Source organism: Bos grunniens, chromosome 20 (genome assembly GCF_055505025.1).
Source record: "Bos grunniens cultivar Pamir isolate PY7600 chromosome 20, Bosgru_T2T1.0, whole genome shotgun sequence".
In the NCBI taxonomy this organism is placed as follows: Eukaryota; Metazoa; Chordata; class Mammalia; order Artiodactyla; family Bovidae; genus Bos; species Bos grunniens.
This window is the reverse complement of record NC_141184.1, coordinates 53,235,539-53,260,508: the sequence shown is the minus strand read 5'-3', so window position 1 is coordinate 53,260,508 and position 24,970 is coordinate 53,235,539. Positions and strand designations below refer to the sequence as shown.

At 38.6% G+C, this 24,970-nt stretch overlaps 1 protein-coding gene across 3 annotated transcripts in view; it reads left to right on the top strand.

Annotated features, from left to right (window-relative positions):
• Nucleotides 1-24,738, top strand: part of DEPDC1B (DEP domain containing 1B) — a 104,026-nt gene extending 79,288 nt beyond the window's left edge. For all 3 annotated transcript variants that reach the window (XM_086361856.1, XM_086361855.1, XM_086361857.1), the window contains 4 exons: nucleotides 9,812-9,978; nucleotides 12,604-12,780; nucleotides 18,517-18,702; nucleotides 23,737-24,738. In XM_086361856.1, the coding sequence (XP_086217982.1) occupies nucleotides 9,812-9,978; nucleotides 12,604-12,780; nucleotides 18,517-18,702; nucleotides 23,737-23,898 (692 nt within the window). In that variant the 3' untranslated portion in view covers nucleotides 23,899-24,738. The remainder of the gene's footprint in view (nucleotides 1-9,811; nucleotides 9,979-12,603; nucleotides 12,781-18,516; nucleotides 18,703-23,736) is intronic.
• The last annotated feature ends 232 nt before the right edge of the window (nucleotides 24,739-24,970 follow it).

The window sequence follows — 24,970 nt, the reverse complement described above, 5'->3', positions numbered from 1 at the left end:
AAACAGATAAACCTATAGAATAGTGTATAAAATGTCAGAGTACACTGTATATAATAAGAGTAGGCATATTTATAAACTTTTTTGTTTTAAATATCTATGTATTTGTATATATATTATTGTGATATAAGATATATTTCTTAATTTTAGTTGTAGTAAAACATTTTTGGAAAACAATACTCTACCTACCTACATAGTAAGATGATTGTGGGGACTTACGTGAGGTTCCCACAATCTTATGTGATTGTCCCCACAGTGAAGACTTCTCAGAAAATATTGTTCAGATATGACTGGTATTAATAGATAACTGAAAAATGCTTGCCTTTCACACGTGGTTCATCCTTTACACATGATTGAAAAAATCACATGACTTGTCCTTTACATTCAGATAAAAATACCTTTTACCTATGGCTCATGTTTTATAGGGCTATTCAGTTTTTCATCCCTAATCTTCAGGGATAAACTCCATTCTGTTTTTACTTTGTGGGAGGGGAACTGGCAATCATTTTTATTTTAAAACCAGCTTTCATTTTGAAGTCTCAAGAAAATGGTTTTCTGGACTCTCTTGTAAAAGAGCTAGTTTCAAATATAGCTTCATTGAGACATTCTCCATTCTTTTCATTCTCTAATCCTTGCCTCAAGTTAAAGAATGCCATTTTATTTGTCTATCTGTTTATTGAATATTTGTGCATATTCTTTGAACCAACATTTCTGTTCCTATGAATTTATCCTCAGGAAGTAATTGGCTGGTATTTAGGGCAGACTGTTTGGACTCAAATTCTTCTCTATTATTGACTAACTGTGTGATTTGGGCAAATGATATAATCTTTTAAGCCTCATTTTCCTTTATATGTAAATAAAAATTATAATAGTATCTACCTCACAGAGATTATTGTAAAGATTAAATGAGATACTGTTAGAGTTTAGAATACTATTAGATTCATAATAAGATGCTTAATAAATGTTAGCTATTTTCATCATCTTTATAAATTAGGTTTATCATTATGAATGTTAGTTGTTCTTAGTTTTAATTTCAATTAAAAATTTTTTTAATTCGAATATAATTACAACATGACTCAGTTGTATGTATACATATATCCCCTCCCTCTTGAACTTCCCTCCCAGCCCCACAACCCACCCCGCTAGGTCATCATGGAGCACCTTGCTGGGCTCCCTTTCCTTCTTTAGCAGCTTCCCATTAGCTGCTCTGTACATGGCAGTGTATGCATGGCAGTGCTCCTCTCCTAATTCATTCTGCCTTCTTCCCCGCTGTGTTCACAGGTCCATTCTCCATTCCGTTCGCATCTCTATTCCTGCCGTATGTTAATATGTATGTAGAGTATGGTATGGAGAAGGCAATGGCACCCCACTCCAGTACTCTTGCCTGGAAAATCCCATGGATGGAGGAGCCTAGGAAGCTGCAGTCCATGGGGTCGCTAAGAGTCAGACACGACTGAGTGACTTAACTTTCACTTTTCACTTTCATGCATTAGAGAAGGAAATGGCAACTCACTCCAGTGTTCTTGCCTGGAGAATCCCGGGGACGGGGGAGCCTGGTGGGCTGCCATCTATGGGGTCACACAGAGTTGGACACGACTGAAGTGACTTAGCAGCAGAGTATGGTATTAAGTAGAGAGTTTTAATTGATAATTAATAATTGCTGACCATTCACTTTTAATACCAAATTAAAACCAAATTGGACTCATTGAGAGGAAGTTGTTAATTATATATTTAAGGGATTCACAGGTTTGAATCTTAGCTATGAGAAAAGTCTAAAGGTCTTAACTGCTTTGGGCTTTGGTTTTGTTTGCAAAATGGGGCAATATTTCCTACGTTACAGGATAGTCAAAATGATTAAACGTGAACAGATAAAATTGCTTAATATATAGTAACTGGGGCCTAGAAGGCATTCAGTAATGTTCAGTCTTCCAAGTTAGGGGAGCAGAATTTTCAAAATCTCATTTGATTGTTAAACAGACAAAATAGTGGTATAACTGATCTCCCAAGTATTTTCAGTCACTTAATATACTAAATTTAGCACCTATAGTGTTCTCGACATCAGAGCAGAAAATAAACATTATATACTTGCCAGACAAACTGTGGAAAAGTCTTCAAGAGATGGGAATACCAGACCACCTTACCTGCCTTCTGAGAAACCTGTATGAAGGTCAGGAAGCAACAGTTAGAACTGGACGTGGAACAACAGACTGGTTTAAAATTAGGAAAGGAGTAGTACATCAAGGCTGTATATTGTCGCTGTGCTTATTTAACTTATATGCAGAGTACATCATGCGAAATGCCAGGCTGGATGAAGCACAAGCCAGAATCAAGATTGCGGGGAGAAATCAATAACCTCAGATATGCAGATGACACCACCCTTAAGGCAGAAAGTAAAGAGGAACTAAAGAGCCTATTGATGAAAGTGAAAGAGAACACAAATAGATGGGGAAACAGTGGCTGACTTTTATTTTCTTGGCCTCCAAAGTCACTGCAGATGGTGACTGCAGCCATGAAATTAAAAGACACTTGCTCCTTAGAAGAAAAGCTATGACCAACCTAGACAACATATTAAAAAGCAGAGATATTACTTTGCTCACAAAGGTCCATCTAGTCAAAGCTATGGTTTTTCCAGTAGTCATGTATGGATGTGAGAGTTGGATCATAAAGAAGGCTGAGTGCTGAAGAATTGATGCTTTTGAACTGTGGTGTTGGAGAAGACTCTTGAGAGTCCTTTGGACTGCAAGGAGATAAAACAAGTTAATCCTTGAGGAAATCAACCTGAATATTCATTGGAAGGACTGATGCTGAAGCTGAAACTGCAATATTTTGGCTACCTGGTGTGAAGAACTGACTCATTTGAAAAGATCCTGATGCTGGGAAAGATTGAAGGCAGTGAGAAGGGGACAACAGAGGACACAATGGTTGGATGGCATCACTGACTCAATAGACATGAATTTGAACAAGCTCTAGGAGTTGGTGAAGGACAGGGAATCCTGGCATGGTGCAGTCCACGGGGTTGTGAAGAGCTGGACACCACTGAGTGACTGAACTGAACTGATACTTATAGAATCAAGCCTTGAAGTGTATAAAGTCTTCCTGAATTCTGTATTTAATTTTAATAAACATACAGGTATTCTCTTGTACATTGTGAATAAAAAGAGTATTGTTCAAAATTTTGGACACACTTTTATAGTACTGTTTTTGTAACCTTCACAATACCCCTGTGAGATTGGTATTAGTATTATTGCCATTTCCAGATGAGGAAAATCTCAGTGGAGATTAAAGGAGTTGAGTAGTTTTTCCAAAGTCATTTGGTTCTAATTCATTTACCATTGTCCTTGCATCTCCACTTTCCTAATATTGAGTATATAAATGACATGACTTTTGGCCACCTGATGCGAAGAGCTGACTCATTTGAAAAGACCCTGATGTTGGGAAAGATTGGGGGCAGGAGAAGAAGGGGGCAACAGAGGATGAGATGGTTGGATGGCATCACCATCTCAATGGACATGGGTTTGGGTGGACTCTGGGAGTTGGTGATGGACAGGGAGGCCTGGAGTGCTGTAGTTCATGGGGTCACAAAGAGTCGGACACGACTGAGTGACTGAACTGAACTGAACTGAATGTTTTGAATAATTTGCAGAAATTATTTGTTAATTATTTGTTAAATTATTATTATTTGTTCAAGCTCCAGCTTCTCCACTTAAAAGCTGTGTGACTTGGCCTTAGTCTAATATGATTGGTATCCTGATAAGAAGAGGAGATTAATTTTGGACAAATTGAGGGATGACACGGAGGTCAGAACAAGAAGGCAGCCATCTGTAAGCCATAGAGAGAGGCCTGAGGAGAAACCATACCTACTGAAACCTTGATCATAGTTTCTAGCCTCCAAAACTGTGAGAGAAAAAATTCTATTGTTTAAGCCACCTGATCTGTGATATATGGTTATGGCAGCACTAGCAAACTAATATAAAGCAATTATATATAGAAAAAGCTCCATGACTCTGCATGGGAATCTCCTTGAATCTGTGGCTGAATACACACTAAGCTGTGCATCTCTAGGGTGATAGTCCTCAAAATAGGGCAAATCATAACCACAATGAGATACCACTTAACACCCACTAGGATGGCTATATATAAAAGATGGTTAACAACCTAGATAGCATATTCAAAAGCAGAGACATTACTTTGCCAACAAAGGTCCGTCTAGTCAAGGCTATGGTTTTTCCTGTGGTCATGTATGGATGTGAGAGTTGGACTGTGAAGAAGGCTGAGCGCTGAAGAATTGATGCTTTTGAACTGTGGTGTTGGAGAAGACTCTTGAGAGTCCCTTGGACTGCAAGGAGATCCAACCAGTCCATTCTGAAGTCCATTCTGAAATCAGCCCTGGGATTTCTTTGGAAGGAATGATGCTAAAGCTGAAACTCCAGCACTTTGGCCACCTCATGCGAAGAGTTGACTCATTGGAAAAGACTGATGCTGGGAGGGATTGGGGGCAGGAGGAGAAGGGACGACAGAGGATGAGATGGCTGGATGGCATCACTGACTCGATGGACGTGAGTTTGAGTGAACTCCAGGAGTTGGTGATGGACAGGGAGGCCTGGCATGCTGTGATTCATGGGGTCGCAAAGAGTCGGACACGACTGAACGACTGAACTGAACTGAACAAGTATTAATGAGAATGTAGAGAAATTGGAACCATCATATATTACAGGTGGGAATATAAAATGGCAGAGCCATTTTGTAAAACAGTTCTGTAGCTCCTTAAAAAGGTAATCATAGAGTTACCATGTGATTCAACAGTTTCACCCTTAGGCACATACCCAAGGCGCAATTGAAAGTACATGTCACTACAACTGGTACATGAATGTTCATAGCAGCATTACTCAGAATAGTTAAAAAAAAAAAACAAAAAACAAGTCCATCAAATGAGAAATGCAAAAAAAGCAGTATATTTATACAATGGCATATTGTTGAGCCATCAAAAGGAATGAAGTACTGTTAACATGCTACAATGTGGGTGAATCTTGAAAACATTCTCAGTGAAAAAAGCCAGACCCAAAAAAATCACATATTGTATGATTCCATTTATATGAAATATTCAGAACAGGCAAATCTATAGAGATAGAGATTAGTGACTTCCAGGGACTGAGGGGAGGAGAAAACGAGGAGTCACTGCTAATAGGTATGGAGATTTCTTTTTGCAGTGACAAAAACATTCTAGAATTAAGATGGTGGTAATGGGCATAATTTAGTGGATATACCAAAACCAATTGTATATGTGTTTTTTTTTAAAAAAAGATAATCTCATAAAAAAAGAACAAAGAAGAAAGAACCAAATTGGACTTTAGGAGTTAAAAAGACTAGGGGTAGAGGGAATTAAACTGAATACAGCCCCATGACATATAGGATAATATCAAGTAGTCTAATTACAGGACTTCCTTGGTGTCTTAGACAGTAAAGAATCTGCCTGCAATCCATGAGACCCAGTAGAATTGGGTTTGATCCTTGGGTCGGGAATATCCCCTGGAAGAGGGCATGGCAATCCAATCGAGTATTCTTGCCTGGAGAATCCCATGGATGGAGGAGCCTGGCGGGCTACAATCATAGGGTTGCACAGAGTTGGACATGACTGAAGTGACTTGGCACAGTTCAGTTCAGTCGCTCAGTCGTGTCTGACTCTTTGCGACCCCATGAATCGCAGCACGCCAGGCCTCCCTGTCCATCACCAACTCCCGGAGTTCACCCAAACTCACGTCCATTGAGTCAGTGATGACATCCAACCATCTCATCCTCTGTCGTCCCCTTCTCCTCCTGCCCCCAATCCCTCCCATCATCAGAGTCTTTTCCAATGAGTCAACTCTTCTCATGAGGTGGCCAAAGTACTGGAGTTTCAGCTTTAACACCATTCTTCCAAAGAAATCCCAGGGCTGATCTTCAGAAAGGACTGGTTGGATCTCCTTGCAGTCCAAGGGACTCTCAAGAGTCTTCTCCAACACCACAGTTCAAAAGCATCAGTTCTTCAGCACAGTCTAATACACATGTATTTGGAATCCCGGGGGAGGGGTTCCTTCAGAATGGCTCATGTAGCCTTTTGCCGTGTCCCGAGCATTCTTGAAGCACTTTATTTTTACCACCAGGCTCAAGTTTTACTTTCTGTTACCAACCCTGGAATCAGCCATTTCTTTAAGAATTCTTGGTTTCTTTTTGTAGAGAATGATACTTATAAGCCAAGATCTAGTGCCAAATGTACTCATTGTTTTTGGTGGTATTGTTCATAGAAAGAAAACATTCTCAAATAGCACTTTAAAAAGTATCCCTGCCGGACTTCCTTGGTGGTCCATTGAAGTCCAGTGAAGAATCTGCCTACCAATGCAGAGGACTCGGGTTCAGTCACTGCTCTGGGAGGAGACCACATGCTGCGGGGCAACAAAGCCTATAAGCTGCAGCTACTGAAGTGTGCCGTAGAGCCCAAGCTCTGCAGCAAGAGAAGTGACTGCAACGAGAAACCCGTGCACCACAACGAAGACCCAGCACAGCAAAAAGAAAGTAACCCTGCAATTTAATTTCTAAATTGTCACCAAAAGTACTGTTTGGAAGGAGGGTGGTATAATAGACATCCATGTGCCGCCATCCTGACCCAGTACATTTTGCAAGGTTGCAAAGATATCCATGTATTTCTGTGTATGTTGAAGCAGAATCACTAGGTTGTTTGATATTCATGTCTTTACTGGTTCTAGCAAATTGCTTTCCAGAGTTGTCCTGGCAATTTACACATCCTTTCGTGATATATTCCTATTTGATTGTTTCCTTGCCAGTCCTTTAATTTCATTAATCTGATGGGTATGAAAAGGAATCTTCTTACTGTTTACTAGTCATGTGGGTTTCTTCTTGAGTAAATTTTTTTTCTATCTTTTACTCAATTTTTTTCTTTTGGTTCTTTTTTGTCATTCTAAAAAATACATTCTAGGTACTAATCCTTAAGTCTGGGAAATATAATTTCATAGTCTGTGACTTGTCTTTTGATTGTAATCACAAGGTAAAAAGCTTTTATGCTTTACTTTGGTCAGATTAATTTGTATCAAGAAATCTTATAATCATATAATAAGGAATAGACAAGATCATGGGGTGAATGAAATGAACCACCACCTACCACACCCAGGGGCCTTCTTGCCTTCTGAAGATCATGTTGTATATATGGTGGGATTGGAAGGGAATCCTTTATTATGAGCTTCTTCCAGAAAACCAGTCAATTAATTCCAACAAGTACAGCTCTGAATTAGACTGACTGAAAGCAGCACTTGACAAAAAGTGTCCAGAATTAGTCAAAAGAAAATGCATTATCTTCCATCAGGAAAACACAAGACTTCCTGTTTCTTTGATGACCAGGCAAAAACTGTTACAGTTGGCTGGCAAGTTCTGATTCATGCATCATATTCACCAGATATTGCATCTTTGGATTTCCATTTCTTTTGGTCTTTACAAAATTCTCTTAATGGCAAAAATTTCAATTCCCTGGTAGACTGTAAAGGCATCTGGAACAGTTTTTAGCTCAAAAAGATAAAAAGTTTTGGGAAGATGGGATTATGATGTTGCCTGAAAAAATGGCAGAAGGTAGTGGAACAAAATGGCGAATACATTGTTCAGTAAAGTTCTTGGTGAAAATGAGAAGTGTGTCTTTTATTTTTACTTAAAAGCCAAAGGAACATTTTGGCTAACCCAATATCTATATTTGTATCTACATACACTCATACCTTCTTTATCCATTCATCCATTGATGGGCACTTCAATTGACATTGGAATGGAACAGGGGAGCATGCATCTTTTATAAATTAGTGTTTTTGTTTTATTCAGATAAATACCCTAGAGTGGAATTGTAAGATCATATGATAGTTCTGTTTTTTAATTTTTGAGAGTATCTTCTCCCATTCCATAATTGGAGTTTTCATTTTGTTGATAGTTTTCTACACTGCACAAAGGCCTTTTAATTTGAGGTAGTCCCATTTGTCTAATTTGCTTTTGTTTTTTGGAGACGTATCTCTTCAAATATAGTAAAGACTAATGTCAAAGAGCATACTGCTTATTTTCTTCTAGAATTTTATGGTTTCAGGTCTCACATTTTAGTCTTTAGTTGATTTTGAATTTATTTTTATGCATAGTACAAGAGTAGTCCAGTTTGATTCTTTTGCATGAAGTTGTCCAGTTTTCCCAGAAATAATTATTGAAGTGGCTGTCTTTTCCCCATTGTGTGTTCATGCCTCCTATATTGTAGATTAATTGCCCATATAAGTGTGGTTCATTTCTAGGCTCTCTGTTCTGTCCCATTGATCTGTGTGTCTGTTTTTGTGCTAGTACCATACTGTTTTGATGACTGTTTTGTAGTATTGTTTGAAATCGGGGTATACAATACCTCCAGCTTTGTTCTTCCTTCTCAAGATTGTTTGAGGCATTCAGAGTCTTTTTTGTTTCCATAAAAATTTCCTCTCTAATTTCCTCATTTCTGACTTGAATATTCTTTGCACTCTGCTCTGTCTTCACACTACTCTCATTGCTGTTCAAACATTCCAAACATATTCCCTTGTCATAATCTTTGTAATTGCTATTTCCTTCACCTTGAAAATTTGTCTCTGTGATATTTACCAGGCTTACTCTCATTTTCTTTGGATCTCTGCTCAAATGTCCTTACAGAGTTACCACCAAAACTCTTGGAGTATTTTCCCATCACTCCCCAGCTCCTTTTCCTTTTAAACTTTTCTTCACACAGTCCTTAGTCTAGCATTCAAGACCTTCCAAGATCTCATCTCTACCGACCTTTTTAGCTTATTTTCTACTGGGCTCTCACAGCCTATGCTACTGTCCTGCTGAGTGACTTAGAGTTTCCCTGATATGCCCTTTGCAGATGTTTCTTGCAGCGCCCCTCACATTTTGCTACTTCATGGGCCTCTTCTCACAGTGCACAAGCTCTTCAAAGAGAGCTAGCATTGTTCCTGGCATGTTGTATGTGGCCAGTAAATATCTGCTGAATGTAAAAGGTGATTTGGTCTCTTAAGTCAGAGACTAGTGGGAACTTGAAAATGTTGGATATGGACCAATACATTGGTGAAAGCAGTTTCATCTCTTTAGAAGGCTTGAAGATGGACAAATACGGTTGAAGAGAACACAGTATTAGAATACCCTAAATTTTAGCAAAATCATACTGGCTGAGGAGGGTTGACATGTAACACAATTGAATCAGCACACTTAGCTAGAAAAAATAGCTTAATTGGGAGGAACGATTATTTGACAAATGTTATTTAGAAGTAGAGTCTTTGGCAGTGAGTAGAATGATTCCAAGAGCATTAGTCCTGTTATTTAGTCCATGAGAGTCAGGAAATATGGTGACCCTGCTCATCATAAGGAAATAGTACAAAAGGGGAGACTTCAGGACAGGGATGGCACATTCATGTTCTTGCCCATGCTATCTTGGGTCTCTTACACTATCTGAGTATTGAGTGTGTTACCTTAGGCTTAACCTGACTGCTCTTGATTCAATGGGAAAGAATGCTATGAAAATGTAGTTTTAACTGTCAAGTTGTGGGAGGGAAAAATGGCTGTGTTTGTTTTACATATTTGCCATGCCTAGTTGATGGTTTGTATTTTCTACGCTCGTTGTGACAGTGGATCTGTAGCAGTTAGCCCAGTATAATTGAACATGTGAACGTGCTTTGTATAATTTTAGTAATACATATTTTATAAAAATGTGACCATAATAGAGTCAGGTAGGCTATAGGTTTTTAAAGGAGTAAAACCTTTTATTTTTCCTCCCCTAAATCAGGTTTGTTACAGAAAGAGAAAATGGCCATCGAAGCCTTTCAAATTTGCTGCCTCCTCCTGCCCCCTGAAAATAGGAGAAAGTTACAGCTGTTGATGAGGATGATGGCAAGGATCTGCTTAAATAAGGAGATGCCACCACTGTGTGACGGCTTTGGCACCCGAACACTGGTAGGTTGATTTCTGACATCTAAGAGGATTGGGGTTTTGGGGATAAAATTCACTCGAGTCAAGTTTACTAATTTGGCAACCAGAGGAAGGTACAAGGCAGGCTGGCTTAAAGAGCCATGGCTTGAAATCCACTCAGGCTGGTATTATTCTTTTGGTCTTAGTGACTAAAGAATATTTTTTGTTATTCAGTCCCTTCGTCATGTCCGACTCTTTGTAACCCCATGGACGGAAGCATGCCAGGCTTCCCCTGTCCTTCACTATGTCCTGGAGTTTGCTCAAATTCATGTCCATTGAGTTGGCAATGCTGTCTAGCCATCTTATCTTCTGACGTCCACTTCTCTTTTGCCTTCAATCTTTTCCAGCATCAGGGTCTTTTCCAGTGAGTCAGCTCTTCACATCAGGTGGCCAAAGTATTAAAGAACATAATGAAAAGTAAAGAATGAGTAGGCGTAGACTCTGAGTGTAGAGATAGCTGCTGCATCCTGCCTGCCGTCAGCACAAAGAGAAGAAAGTGTGGTCAGGAAAGATCACTGGCCTCTCAAGAAACCACATTCTCTCCTTCATGACAAAAAGGGCTGCAAAGTCTTTGTTACTACAACTAGTAGGATAGATGCACCATACATCATAGATTAAAAAAGGAAGAAATGAAATAGAGTTGGACCAGACAACTTGGAAAGAGAGAGAAAATGTGTATCTTTCAGGCTATGATCCAAGCGTCCATGAGTGAGGATATTTCTTAATATATTCTCAATTTTGCTTAAAAAAGTAGGCTGATTTTTATTTCTCCTTTATTATGTCAGCGTGTGTTTTAAATTTTTTAATTTTCCTCAGAAAATACAAAGCAAAATTGTCTCATTGGTATGTACATCCTTTCCATATGCTGTTGGACCACTGTGTATGCCTGAGGGTTCACTGGCCCACTTTTGGAGGTGTGGCACAAGGTCAGAGGACCAGTCAGTGCCCAGGAGAGTGACTCTTAACTCTTATGGTAGGTGGATATGTAGGTGGGCTAATGGACCTTTCTGAAATGCTAAAGGAGTCTTTGCACCTATTTCCCAGAAGAATGTATATGTAAAATTTGCATACAATTTCAAGGGATTCCCAAATCCCTGGGGGCTAGAGTCCCCAGACAAAGAGTGTCTGTGTGTGTCTCTTCCTCTGTGCATGTACGTGAGTGAAGATAAAGTATCCCCTGTAGTAGGTGGATGAAATGAAGTCTTATTAAACAGAATTACATTATGTCATGTGTATTGGTGTTTTTAAAATTGAAGTATAGTTGATGTACAATTTAAGTTGCAGGTGTACAATATAGTGATTTACAATTTGTAAAGGTTATAGTCCTTTTATAGTTATAAAATATTGGTGATATTTCTTGTGCTTTACAATATATACTTGTAGCTTATTTTATACATAATAGTTTGTAATCCTTAATCCCTTACCCCTGCATTGCCCTTCTCTCCTTCCCTCTCCACACTGGTAGCCTTACATTTTTTCCTCCGTGTCTGTAATCTGTTTCTTTTTTGTTGTATTTGTTAGTTGTATGTTTGGATTCCACATATAAGTGATATCATACAGTATTTGTCTTTCTCTGCCTGACTTATTTACATGCTTATTGGTTTTGAGATAAGATTGTCAGCAATAAAATTTGTAGGAAAATGGGAAAAAAATCCATCATCCTAAAGGAGACCAGTTCTGGGTGTTCATTGGAAGGACTGATTTTGAAGCTGAAACTCCAGTACTTTGGCCACCTCATGCGAAGAGCTGACTCATTGGAAAAGACCCTGATGCTGGGAAAGATTGAGGGTAGGAGGAAAAGGGGACGACAGAGGATGAGATGGTTGGATGGCATCACCGACTCAATGGACATGGGTTTGGGTGGACTCCAGGAGTTGGTGATGGACAGGGAGGCCTGGTGTGCTGCAGTTCATGGGGTCGCAAAGAGTTGGACATGACTGAGCGACTGAACTGAACTGAACTGAACTGAAAGGATTGTATTAAGAATGGAGTAGTTAAAATGAATTCTATGGAAGCAACTGCTATATTTTTTATATTTCATTACTTAATGCACTTCTGATGGTTTTGATCAAAGATGATTATCAATGCACTTACAAAATCCTGGAGAAAATAACAGTTAACTAGGAAAAACTATGATGTTTGAAGCACAGATTGTGCTAGCAGATTTTTTTTTAAGTAAAATAATAATGAAATTAGGATATTATTAGGCTAAATGGTTATAAAGTACTTTGAACTTAAGAGTGCTACATGGATTCAAGTCATGATGGTGATAATAATTTTCAGAACTTGTTTAATATATATTTAAAACATTTATAAAAGGAGATGTCTTTAAAAACTGCTCAGACAAGCATCTCTGCTAAGTCCCTGTGAGATATGAGGCACATTCTGTTCTTGCTGGTTGATGAGAAGAGTACCCCATCTGAGATGACCAGGTGTGTCCAGGTGACAGGTAAGATGGGCACTCTGTCCTGTGGGTCATTTCTCACTGACTAGTCAGTTTCTTTTTTGAAAAATAGTTCAGAGCAGGTAAGAAACCAAACCAAAACAAAATCCTCATCTTGTGTTTATTTAAAAATTTACTCCCTTAACCTCATTTTTTTTTTTTTTTAGATGGTTCAGACATTTTCCCATTGTATCTTGTGTTCCAAAGATGAAGTGGACTTGGATGACTTACTAGCTGCTAGGTTGGTGACATTTCTGATGGACAATTACCAAGAGATTCTGAAAGTCCCCTTGGCCTTGCAGACCTCCATAGAGGAGCGTGTGGCCCATCTACGAAGAGTCCAGGTAAAGGAAGGGATGTTACCAGCCCTATAAAATTGCCTGCCAAAAGTCATGTACATTTGCTAGGCTTCTTGGTGTTTTTGTTAATGAAGATTCAGTTAATTTGTACAAAGTGCTTACAACTGGACTTGGTACATTGTAGGCACCGCATGTGTTTGTTCTTGTCTTTGAAAAATGTCTGGAATACCCACTAGGTTTTGTGGTGCCAATCAATGCTGCATACTTTTGTTTGCAAATTCCTTAAATGGGTTTGTTCAGACTCTGCGTATACTTCCTGATGGAAGTGATTTATGTGGAATAATGCCTTGATTCACAGTAGCCTTGCCACCTAGACACTATTTTTTGAATGAGAAAGCTGAGGGACAGAGAACGTAGGTAATATGTCCAAGGTTACAGAGCTAGGATTCACATTGATGAACTCATTCTGCAGAATCAGTGCTCTGAACTACCCTGCCATACTGCCTCACCATAAGCCATAGAGTGGTAGAGGGACTCACCTGGCTTCAGAGCCATAGGACCTGGGCCAGACCCCTGGCTCCCTACTTTCCTGATTGTTTGGTTCTGAGCAAGTTTCTTAACCGCTCTGGATTTCAGTTTCTGCAAGTGTTAAAATAGTCCATACCTACTCTATGAAGTTGTTGTAAAGAGTAGATGCTGCATTATAAAATCCTTGGCACAGATGTCTGTCATATGGCAGATACTTTTTCAAAGGTAGCTATTTTTATTGTTTTTGTTGTTATTGTGGTTACTATATTAAAATGATGCAAAAGAACTATAATGTATTACTATCATGTGGGCCCCACAGTAGAGTTTGTATGTCAGCCTGTGGGAGCAGGAACTCTGGGTAAAGGCAAGCAGAAGGTCTGCTTGGCTCCTTCTGAATGACTGGATCTCTTTCTCATTAAGCATTTTTTGAGGTTCCACAAATAAAGACCAGTGAACTGCTATCCCCCAAAGTATCATTAAATACTTATCTGTTTTTTAATGTGCAATTTAAGAATTAAAATCAAAGTTTTTTGTTTTTTTTTTTTCCTAGTTTTTGGTAACTACCAACCTAATACATTGAAAGAATTTGGAAAATATAGAAAATACACCCAAAATATCAGAGTAACTCTAAATGTTAAGTCAGTGTTAGAGTCTTTTTAGATGTTTTTCTGTTTCCCCTTCTCCCTCCTTTCCTTCCATCTCTCCTTCTTTTATTCCTCTTTTATAACTTACTTTATAAGAAAGTTACCTACTTTCTCTTAACAATACAGCAAGAAAAGTCTCCATATCATTAAATATTCTTGATTGTCCCAAAATGGCCAGGAGCACAGGCTCAAGCTAAATGGTATTTGAATTTCTAATGTGCCCTTTATTAGCTGTGTGACTGTGGCATGTTTTGTAATGTCTCTTGGGGCTTCCCTGGTAGCTTAGCTGGTAAAGAACCCGCCTGCAATGCAGGAGACCCCAGTTCGATTCCTGGGTTGGAAAGATGCCCTGGAGAAAGGATAGGCTGCCCATTCCCATTCCTGGGCTTCCCTGGTGGCTCAGACAGTAAAGAATTCACCTGCAATGTCGGAGACCTAGGTTCGATCCCTGGGTTGGGAAGATCCCCTGGAGGAGGACATGGCAACCCATTCCAGTATTCTTGCCTGGAGACTCCCCATGGACAGAGGAGCCTGGTGGGCTGCACTCCATAGGGTCACAAAGAGTCAGACACGACTGAGCAACTAAGGAGACACACACACACACACACACACACACACACACACACACACACACACAACGTCTCTCAGCTTTAGCATCTGTCTGAACATTTCTTTTCTCATCCGTAAAACGGGATAACAATAGTTAATACCTACCTCTAGGGCTATCTTGAGGATTGAATGGTTTAACACATATGAAGTGCTTAGAATAATGTTTATCACACAGTAAGCCCTCATTTGGTACTGCTGTTGTTATTATTAACATTATTGTTAGATTATTCCATAGAATCATTATAATTAATATTCTATAATATCATAATTAGTAATATAATATTCTATAATAGAGATATGCCATATTTTATTTAAATGTTTTTCTTTGGTTTAGTATTTAGATGGTTTGCATTTTTTTTCTCTTTTGCAAGCATTATAACAGTAACTTTTTTATAGCTAAGTTTTTTTCTTGTTTAGCTCCTCTGATTATTTTCTAAGAATAAATTCCTAGGCGTGGCATTGCATGGTCAAAGATCATGAATGTGTGTTAAACATTGATTGCATACTGTCAAATTTCTGTTTTGAGTGATTGTTTCAGTTTGCATTCCCATCATTGGTAAGAAAGTATTCATTTCTTTACACCCCTGCCTACTTTGGGTATTATTTATTAACATACATACCTTTGCCATTTGAATGAGTGAAAGTATAATCTTACTGTTGTTTTAGTTTAATCTCCCACCTCCCCTTGATATTTTATGAGCCAAACTTTAAAATAAAAATAAAAAGGAAAACATAATAACTTTCACTGCATTTCTGCAAGCAACGCTGCAGGCAGTGACTCTGTTACTCTGTGTCTTGGACTTGTGTGTTCACACGGCACAGCCCTGTGAGCTCTTCTCTGTCAGCTGAAGAGCAGAAGGCTGAGAGGTGATGAACTTAACTGCAAAGCAGTGTGATCCTGTGAAGGGGCATAGCAATGGCCCTGAATAAAATCAATAACTATCTGGTTGTCCAGTTACATTTTCTCTCTTAGAAGTACACACTCAAATAGCCAAAAAGTTGTTTGTTTTTGCCCTCAGAATCTATAGATCTCTCTTCTCTCACACAGGCCTCTCTGTCATATAATATTTGGGGTCATGCCTTTCTGAAAATGAAGTGTTACCTGGAATGTTCTGGTGAATTATTTGGGGCAGTTTCATGGTTGACCCTGGGATAGATAAGCAGTGAGATCTGCATTGTTTTTGACACCTACCTTCTGTTGGCCTCGTCTGTAACCCTCTTCCTCTTGCATAGGTATCTGTTGTTTTTCTCATTTCCTAGGCTTCAGCCTGGTACATTTTACTTGGGCCTCACCGTTTATTCTGGCTCTTCTGGTGCTTTTTTCGGACTTCCTGGTTCAAATAAAAATTAAGTGTTGAGTGTGTGCCCCTTTTCCTTATGGGTCTGTTCTCTCTCTCTCTCTTTCTCTCTCGGGTTGTCTAAATGACCTGGTAAACTGGTGCCAACGCATGGAATGTACTTGATGAAATACCCCTTCTTGGCAACACATTTATTTTTAACTGTAGCTTTTGGAAAAAAAAATCTTAAACCAAAGATGTGAATGTAATGGTAGGAATCTTATCCACCACAGAAGAACAGTAGGTGAGATATATATATATATATATATATATATATATATATGCACTATATTTTTGAGAAGACGAACTCCTTGGACTCTGAAATTAAATGTTTTTAGTGCACGTTTTTATCTTCCTGTTGTACAGATCTTGGCGCCTTCTCCCTCCGTGTCTCCCCTCTCCCTTTTGCCCTGTGCAGTGTCTGCACGGTTGTTTTCACTTGTTTCCTACTGGAACGTGTTTGGAGATGGGGTGGGTGCAGTACTCTCCTGTCCACAGCATCTGGGCTAGAACTTGTGCCTCTGCCCGTCCCCAAGGGATGGGGAAGCAGACTCTGCAGATGTGAGAAGAACCTACATAGCTCGTCTTATGTGTTTGGAATCATTTTAGTCGACATGTTTATTAGTTTATGTGTAAATTTCAGATGTTATTAGTAGAGGGCACAAGGCTTATTTGCTTATGAAAATGGCTTTTAGGCTTAAAGAGGCAAAAACTCTTGTTTAAAACTGTGGCTTATATGAATTTTTTTTGTCATTATGGAAGGACTTTTCTTTTTTTATAAATTCATTTTATTTTTTAATTTTTAAAATTTATTTATTTTTAACTGAAAGATAATTGCTTTACAGCATTTCATTGGTTTCCATCAAACATCAACATGAATCAGCCATAGGTTTACCTCCATATGTCCCCTCCTACCTGAGCATCCCTCCCACCTCCCTCCCCATCCCACCTCTCTAGGTTGTTTCCGAGCCTGTTTGAGTTCCCTAAGTCATAGAGCAAATTCCTGCTGGCTATCTATTTTACATGTTACTCTCTCCATACCCCCCACCCTCTCCTTCTCCTCCTCCCAACAAGCTGTGACCATAATCTGTTCTCAATGTCTGTGTCTCCATTGCTGCTCTGCAAATAGATTGATCAGTACCGTCTTTCTAGATTTCATATATATGTGTTAGTATATGGTAATTGTTTTTCTCTTTCTGACTTACTTCACTGTGTATAATAGGCTCTGGGTTCATCCACCTCATTAGGACTGACTCAAATGCATTCATTTTAATGGCTGAGTAATATTCCATCACATATATATGTATTACAGCCTTTTTATTCATTCATCTGTTGATGAACACCTAGGTTGCTTCCATGTCCCATCTATTGTAAATAGAGCTGCAATGATCAGTGGGTTACATGTGTCTTTTTGAACTTTGGTTTCCTCAGCATATATACCTAATAGTGAGATTGCTGGGTCATATGGTGGTTTTATTCCTAGTTTTTTAAGGAAACTCCATACTGTTCTCCATAGTGGCTGTATCAATTTGCATTCCCACCAACCGTGCAAGAGAGTTCCGTTTTCTTCACACCCCCTCCAGCATTTATTGTTTGTAGATTTTTTGATGATGGCCATTCTGACTAGTGTGAGGTGATATCTCATTGTAGTTTTGGTTTGCATTTCTCTAATAATGAGCAATGTCGAGCATCTTTTCATATGTTTACTAGCCATCTGTATGTCTTCTTTGGAGAAATGTCTGTTTAGGTCTTTTGCCCATTTTTTGTTTGGATTGCTTGTTTTTCTGGTATTGACTTGGATGAGTTGCCTGTATACTTTTGAAATTAATTCTTTGTCAGTTGTTTCATTTACTATTATTTTTTCTCATTCTGAGGGTTGTCTTTTCACCTTGTTTATAGTTTGCTGTGAAAGCTTTTAAGTTTAATTAGGTCCCACTTGTTTATTTTTTGGTTTATTTTCATTACTCTAGGAGGTGGGTCATAGAGTATCTTGCTGTGATTTATGTCATAGAGTATTCTGCCTATGTTTTCCTCTAGGAATTTTACAGTTTCTGGTCTTACATTTAGGTCTTTAACCCATTTTGAGTTTATCTTTGTGTATGGTGTTAGGAAGTGTTCTAATTTTGTTTTTTACATGTAGCTGTCCAGTTTTCCCAGCACCACTTACCGAAGAGACTATCTTTGCCCCATTGTATATTTTTGCCTCCTTTGTCAAAAATAAGGTAACTGTAGGTGCATGGGTTTATCTCTGAGCTTTCTGTCTTGTACCACTGGTCTATATTTGGTTTTGTGCCAGTACCATACTGTTTTGATGACTATAGCTTTGTAGTATAGTCTGAAGTCAGGAAGGTTGATTTCTCCAGCTCCATTCTTCTTTCTCAAGATTGCTTTGGCTATTAGGGGTCTTCTGTATTTCCATATGAACTGTGAGATTTTTTTGTTCTAGTTCTGTGAAAACTGTCATTGGTAATTTGATAGGGATTGCATTGAATCTGTAGATTACATTTGGTAGTATGGTTATTTTCACAACACTTTTACTTTTCATTATAGAGTTTTCCCCATGAATGTCATAGCATTCCTTCTAGGAGATACGCTGTACTATCTGAATTAGTTTTTGTAATTTATTTGAAAATGTACTTTCACTAATAATCCATTTGCCTCAGATAAAATACCCAGGAGCTGACATGGATATTACTTTATCTGCTCCATCATTTTGCCGTCAAATCAGCCCAGAGGAATTTGAATACCAAAGAGCATATGGCTCCCAGGAACCTCTGGCAGCCTTGTTGGAGGAAGTCATCACAGATGCCAAACTCTCCAGCAAAGAAAAGAAGAAAAAATTGAAGCAGGTAAAAGGGGTATTCTTCCTAAGTCATTTCTTCTCCCTACTGTTCTTATGTTGTTTTTTCCTTTTTATTCTCTGTTTTAAGAGATTTCATATGAATCTTATCTTCTGAGACAGAGCAGTTTTGAAAGTATTATTATTCGTTTCATGTATTACTTTACACAACTGTGGTCAGTTTTCCAGATCTTTAGTCTCCACTGTAGATCTTTTACCATTATTGAGATCCTCATTTATGAGGCTATTCTCTAATATTTGTCCTTGGGTTTGATATGTGGTTTGATGTGAATTTATTGTAAGCCCTCTTGGAGGAGGTCACCATTAACCCCACCATAGAGCTGCCAGAACTTACACAGGACTGGGAAATAGACTCTTGGAGGGCACGAACAGAACATTGTGCACCAGGACCCAGGAGAAAGGACCAGTGAGCCCACAAGAGATGGGCCCAGACTTGCCTATGAGTGTCCAGGAGTCTTCAGCAGAGGTGTGGGTCAGCGGTGGCCTGCTGCAGGGTTGGGGGCACTGAGTGTAGCAGTACATGCATGAGATCTTTTGAAGGAGGTCACCATTATCTTCATTACCTCCCCCAGGTAGATAGCAGGGAGGGAACCCAGTTCCACCTATCGACAGAAAATTGGATTAAAGATTTACTGAGCATGGCCCCGCCCATCAGAACAAGACCCAGTTTCCCCTTCAGTCAGTCTGTCCCATCAGGAAGCTTCCATAAGCCTTTTATCCTTCTCCATCAGAGGGCAGAGAGACTGAAAACCACAATCACAGAAAACTAACCAATCTAAACACATGGATCACAACCTTGTCTAACTCAATGAAACTATGAGCCATGCTGTGTAGGGCCACCCAAGACGGATGGGTCATGGTGAAGAGTTCTGACAAAATGTGGTTCACTGGAGATGGGAACGGCAAACCACTTCAGTATTCTTGTCTTGAGAATCCCATAAACAGTATGAAAAGGCAAAAAGATAGGACACTGAAAGATGAGCTCCCCAGGTCAGTAGGTACCCAGTATGCTACTGGAGATCAGTGGAGAAATAACTCCAGAAAGAATGAAGAGATGGGGCCAAAGCAAAAACACTCAGTTGTGGATGTGACTGGTGATGGAAGCGAGGTCTGATGCTGTAAAGAGCAATATTGCATAGGAACCTGGAATGTTAGGTCCATGAGTCAAGGCAAATTGGAAGTGGTCAAACAGGAGATGGCAAGAGTGAACATTGACATTTTAGGAATCAGAGAACTAAAATGGACTAGAATGGGTGAATTTAACTCAGATGACCATTATATCTATTACTGTGGACAAGAGTCCCACATAGTCAACATAGTCATCATAGTCAACAAAAGAGTCCGAAATGCAGTAATTAGATGCAGTCTCAAAAATGACAGAATGATCTCTGTTCGTTTCCAAGACAAACCATTCAATATCACGGTAATCCAAGTCTATGCCCCAACCAGTAATGGTGAAAAAGCTGAAGTTGAATGGTTCTGTGAAGACCTACAAGACCTTTTAGAACTGACACCCAAAAAAGATGTCCTTTTCATTGTAGGGGACTGGAATGCAAAAGTAGGAAGTTAAGAAACACCTGGAGTAGCAGGCAAATTTGGCCTTGGAATACGGAATGAAGCAGGGCAAAGGCTAATATTGAGTTTTGCCAAGAGAACATACTACTCATAGGAAATACCCTCTTCCAACAACATAAGAGAAGAATCTACACATGGACATCACCAGATGGTCAACACCGAAATCAGATTAGTTATATTCTTTGCAACCAAAGATGGAGAAGCTCTATACAGTCAGCAAAAACAAGACCAGGAGCTGACTGTGGCTCAGACCATGAACTCCTTATTACCAAATTTCAGACTAAAATTGAAGAAAGTAGGGAAAATCATTAGACCATTCAGGTATGACCTAAATCAAATTCACTATGATTCTACAGTGGAAGTGAGAAATAGATTTAAGGGACTAGATCTGATAGACAGAGTGTTTGATGAACTATGGGGGGAGGTTCGTGACATTGTACAGGAGATAGGGATTAAGACCATCCCCAAGAAAAAGAAATGCAAAAAAGCAAAATGGCTGTCTGAGGAGGCCTTACAAATAGTTGTGAAAAGAAGAGAAGCTAAAGCAAAGGAGAAAAGAAAAGATATACCCATTTGAATGCAGAGTTCCAAAGCATAGCAAGGAGAGATAAAAAGACCTTCCTCAGTGATTAGTGCAAAGAAATAGAGGAAAACAATAGAATGGGAAAGACTAGAGATCTCTTTAAGAAAATTAGAGATACCAAGGGAACATTTCATGCAAAGATGGGCTCGATAAAGGACAGAAATGTATGGAACTAACAGAAGCAGAAGATATTAAGAAGAGGTGGCAAGAATACACAGAAGAACTATACAAAAAAAATCTTCATGATCCAGATAATCACAATGGTGTGATCACTCACCTAGAGCCAGATATCCTGGATGTGAAGTCAAGTGGGCCTTAGGAAGTATCACTACAAACAAAGCTAGTGAAGGTGATGGAATTCCAGTTGAGCTATTTCACATCCTGAAAGATGATGCTGTGAAAGTGCTGCATTCAATATGCCAGCAAATCTGGAAAACTCAGCAGTGGCCACAGGACTGCAAAAGGTCAGTTTTCATTCCAATCCCAAAGAAAGGCAATGCCAAAAATGCTCAGTTTATCTGCTGAATTGAGCTCATCTCACATGGTAGTAAAGTAATGCTCAAAATTTTCCAAGCCAGGCTTTAACAATACATGAACCATGAACTTCCAGATGTTCAAGCTGATTTTGGAAAAGGCAGAGGAACCAGAGATCAAATTGCCAACATCCGCTGGATCATCGAAAAAGCAAGAGAGTTCCAGAAGAACATCTATTTCTGCTTTATTGACTATGCCAAAGCCTTTGACTGTGTGGATCACAACAAACTGTGGAAAATTCTTAAAGAGATGGGAATACCAGACCACTTAACCTGCCTCTTGAGAAACCTGTATGCAGGTCGGGAAGCAACAGTTAGAACTGGACATGGAAAAACAGACTGATTTCAAATAGGAAAAGGAGTACGTCAAGGCTGTATATTGTCACCCTGCTTATTTAACTTATATGCAGAGTACATCACGAGAAACGCTGGGCTTGAAGAAGCACAAGCTGGAATCAAGATTGCCGGGAGAGATATCAATAACCTCAGATATGCAGATGACACCACCCTTATGGCAGAAAGTGAAGAAATAAAGAGCCTTTTGATGAAAGTGAAAGAGGAGAATGAAAAAGTTGACTTAAAACTCAACATTCAGAAAGCTAAGATCATGGCATCTGGTCCCATCACTTCATGGGGAAGCAGTGTCAGACTTTATTTTTGGGGGCTATAAAATCACTGCAGATGGTGACTGCAGCCATGAAATGAAAAGATGCTTACTCCTTGGAAGGAAAGTTATGACCAACCTAGATAGCATATTGAAAAGCAGAGACATTAGTTTGCCAACAAAGGTCTGTCTAGTCAAGGCTATGGTTTTTCCAGTAGTCATATATGGATGTGAGAGTTGGACTATAAAGAAAGCTGAGCATCAAAGAATTGATGCTTTTGAACTGTGGTGTTGGAGAAGACTCTTGAGAGTCCCTTGGACTGCAAGGAGATCAAACCAGTCCATCCTAAAGGAAATCAGTCCTGAATATTTATTGGAAGAACTGATGTTGAAGCTGAAACTGCAATACTTTGGCCACGTTATGCAAAGAGCTGACTGTTTGAAAAGACCCTGATGCTGGGAAAGATTAAAGGCAGGTGGAGAAGGGGATGACACAGGATGAGATGGTTGGATGGCATCACCGACTCAAAGGGCATGAGTTTGAGTAAACTCCGGGAGTTGTGATGGACAGGGTGTAGTCTTGGGGTCAGAAAGCTTTGGACACGACTGAGCGACTGAACTGAACTGAACTGATGATGAGAATTAGTAGAGCAGTTGCTTTAAATTCAGAGAAGCTATAAATGGGGACAGTTTCTTTCTTTCTTTCTTTTTTTTTTTTAAGGCAAATCAGACTGAGTTCACAAGTGTAAAATGTCCAGAATTTTGAAAGTCTTCTGTTTTAGATAAGCCAGTATCAAATTGGTTTCTTTCCTCTGGCATCATTAAAAGTTTAGTTCCTATTAAAGAACAAGGCTTTCAACAGTTTGACTAGTTTTCAACTGAGAATACCTTTAACTTGATCTTTTTAAAAAAATTGAAGTGTAGCTGATTTACAGTGTTGTGTTAGTTCAGAATCTATCTTCATCATTTTTAAAGTATTGATTCAAGAGCAAGTCAGTGGTATTTATTTTTAGAGACTGAATCCTGCATAGCTTAATTTCTGATCACACCATATAGGTACACATATGTATACATAGGGCATGAGAGTTACATAGGGCATGTATGTATACACACATAGGGCATGAGGTTTCTAGACTCCCATTGTATTTTTCTCAGCAATTTTGGAGAAGAGTTCAGTGGTGAGGATCAAAGGAAATACGTACTCCTTATTCATAAAATTTTTGTAAAATAGTGTATACCAGTATGCTTTTTCTTCCATTTGGGTAGAAGCCTGTGGAGCTGAGTTGGAGAAGCAGGGAGATAGGGAAATTTTTTTTAACATTTTCTTTAACCATGTAGAGCATCAGTCAGAGTTACTTGTGACTGTTTTAGAAGGGAGGTCTATTTATAGTTAGCAGGGGAGAAATTTTAAGAGGTATGACTATGTGAGACATTTATTTGACCATTAGATCAAATTAAAGATGAATCAGATCTATAGAAGGTGGAATTCAGTGATTTATTTAACAAAAAGAGATGGATTTATATTGATGAGAACTTGTGATCTGTTTTCTTCTTATTCTCTCTTCTGATGGAAAGCAGTAAATATTAAAACCAAACAAAAATAGGAAAGTATCAGATCAGAAACTTATTTTAAAATTATTAAACTTATTTTAAAATTATAGTGCCCAATTTTATTGATTTTTATCTTTTTTTCCTTTTGACTCTTCTTGGATCTTTTTTGTTTTTTAGTTTCAAAAATCATATCCTGAAGTCTATCAAGAACGATTTCCTACACCAGAAAGTGAAGCTCTTCTGTTTCCTGAAAAACCTAAAGCAAAACCACAGCTGCTGATGTGGGCGCTAAAAAACCCCTTCCAACCATTTCAAAGAACTAGAAGTTTTCGGATGTAATACTTGGATAGAGACCTGTTGTTGCTGTTGTTTTGAGTAGATGATTGGCTATAGGATTCTGGTGGTGGAAGAACGAGGCACATAAACCACAGACTACTGAATTATAAATACAAAGATTTCCTGACTCCAAGAAACATTGAGCCATTATCAGTATTTTTATAAAACTCTGTGCTATTTTTAAAGGGTACCAATCTATTAAAAATAATGAGACAACTATATGTAGTGGTAATGTTAACATGTTTGTAATTGTTAAAAATTTAAGGTATCTTCATTTTTTTATTTGTTGTTTTCTATTGTGTTTGTAAAATATTTGTGTGTACATCCTAGTTACTGATGTCTGTGATGATCATGACTGAAGAGTCTCGTATATACTTGAATGAGAAAGACACTGGGTACTGTTACTGTGATGCTATTGACCTAATAGCCAGTTGTGGTTTCTGGTATATAAATTGTTTTTCACTGTTGCACCAAGATTCTTCATGTTCTTTATTACAGTAGCTGTGTCTTTTATTGCAGATTTGTTGGATGTTGTGACAGATTTTATGAAAGCTGGTTCTTCTATGATGTACATATTAGTTGGTGTTTATTTGTATGTGAAGTAGATTTTCTTGTGCCTACAGTGGTATAATTTCAGTCTTGGCTAAGGATGGAAAATTAAACTGGATAAATTCTTTCAGTCTCATTAGCCCTGTGATTCTAAGTCAAATCTTTGTTGTTTCATGAAAAACAAATGGGTTAAGTAAAATGAGACTACTTCCTTTATAAGTATATTTTCCCCAACATCCTTAACATTTTAAAGTAAATGGAATGTAAATAAAAGCCATTCTTTTTAATACTGTACTTGGCGTTTCTTTTTTGACATTTATTTAGGTCAGTCAGTGAGCATCTTCAAATGCTAAGTATCATTGCCTTAGCCAGTGTTTTCATATCAATCATTTATTTCTATGATAAAGTAAGAAGTGAGTTTGGGCTTTTGTACTAGACTTACAATAGGAGATGATTTGTCTATTTCTTTTGCTTTGCTTTGCCCTCTTGCAAATAGTGGTACACTTAAATTATAGAGCATCTGAAG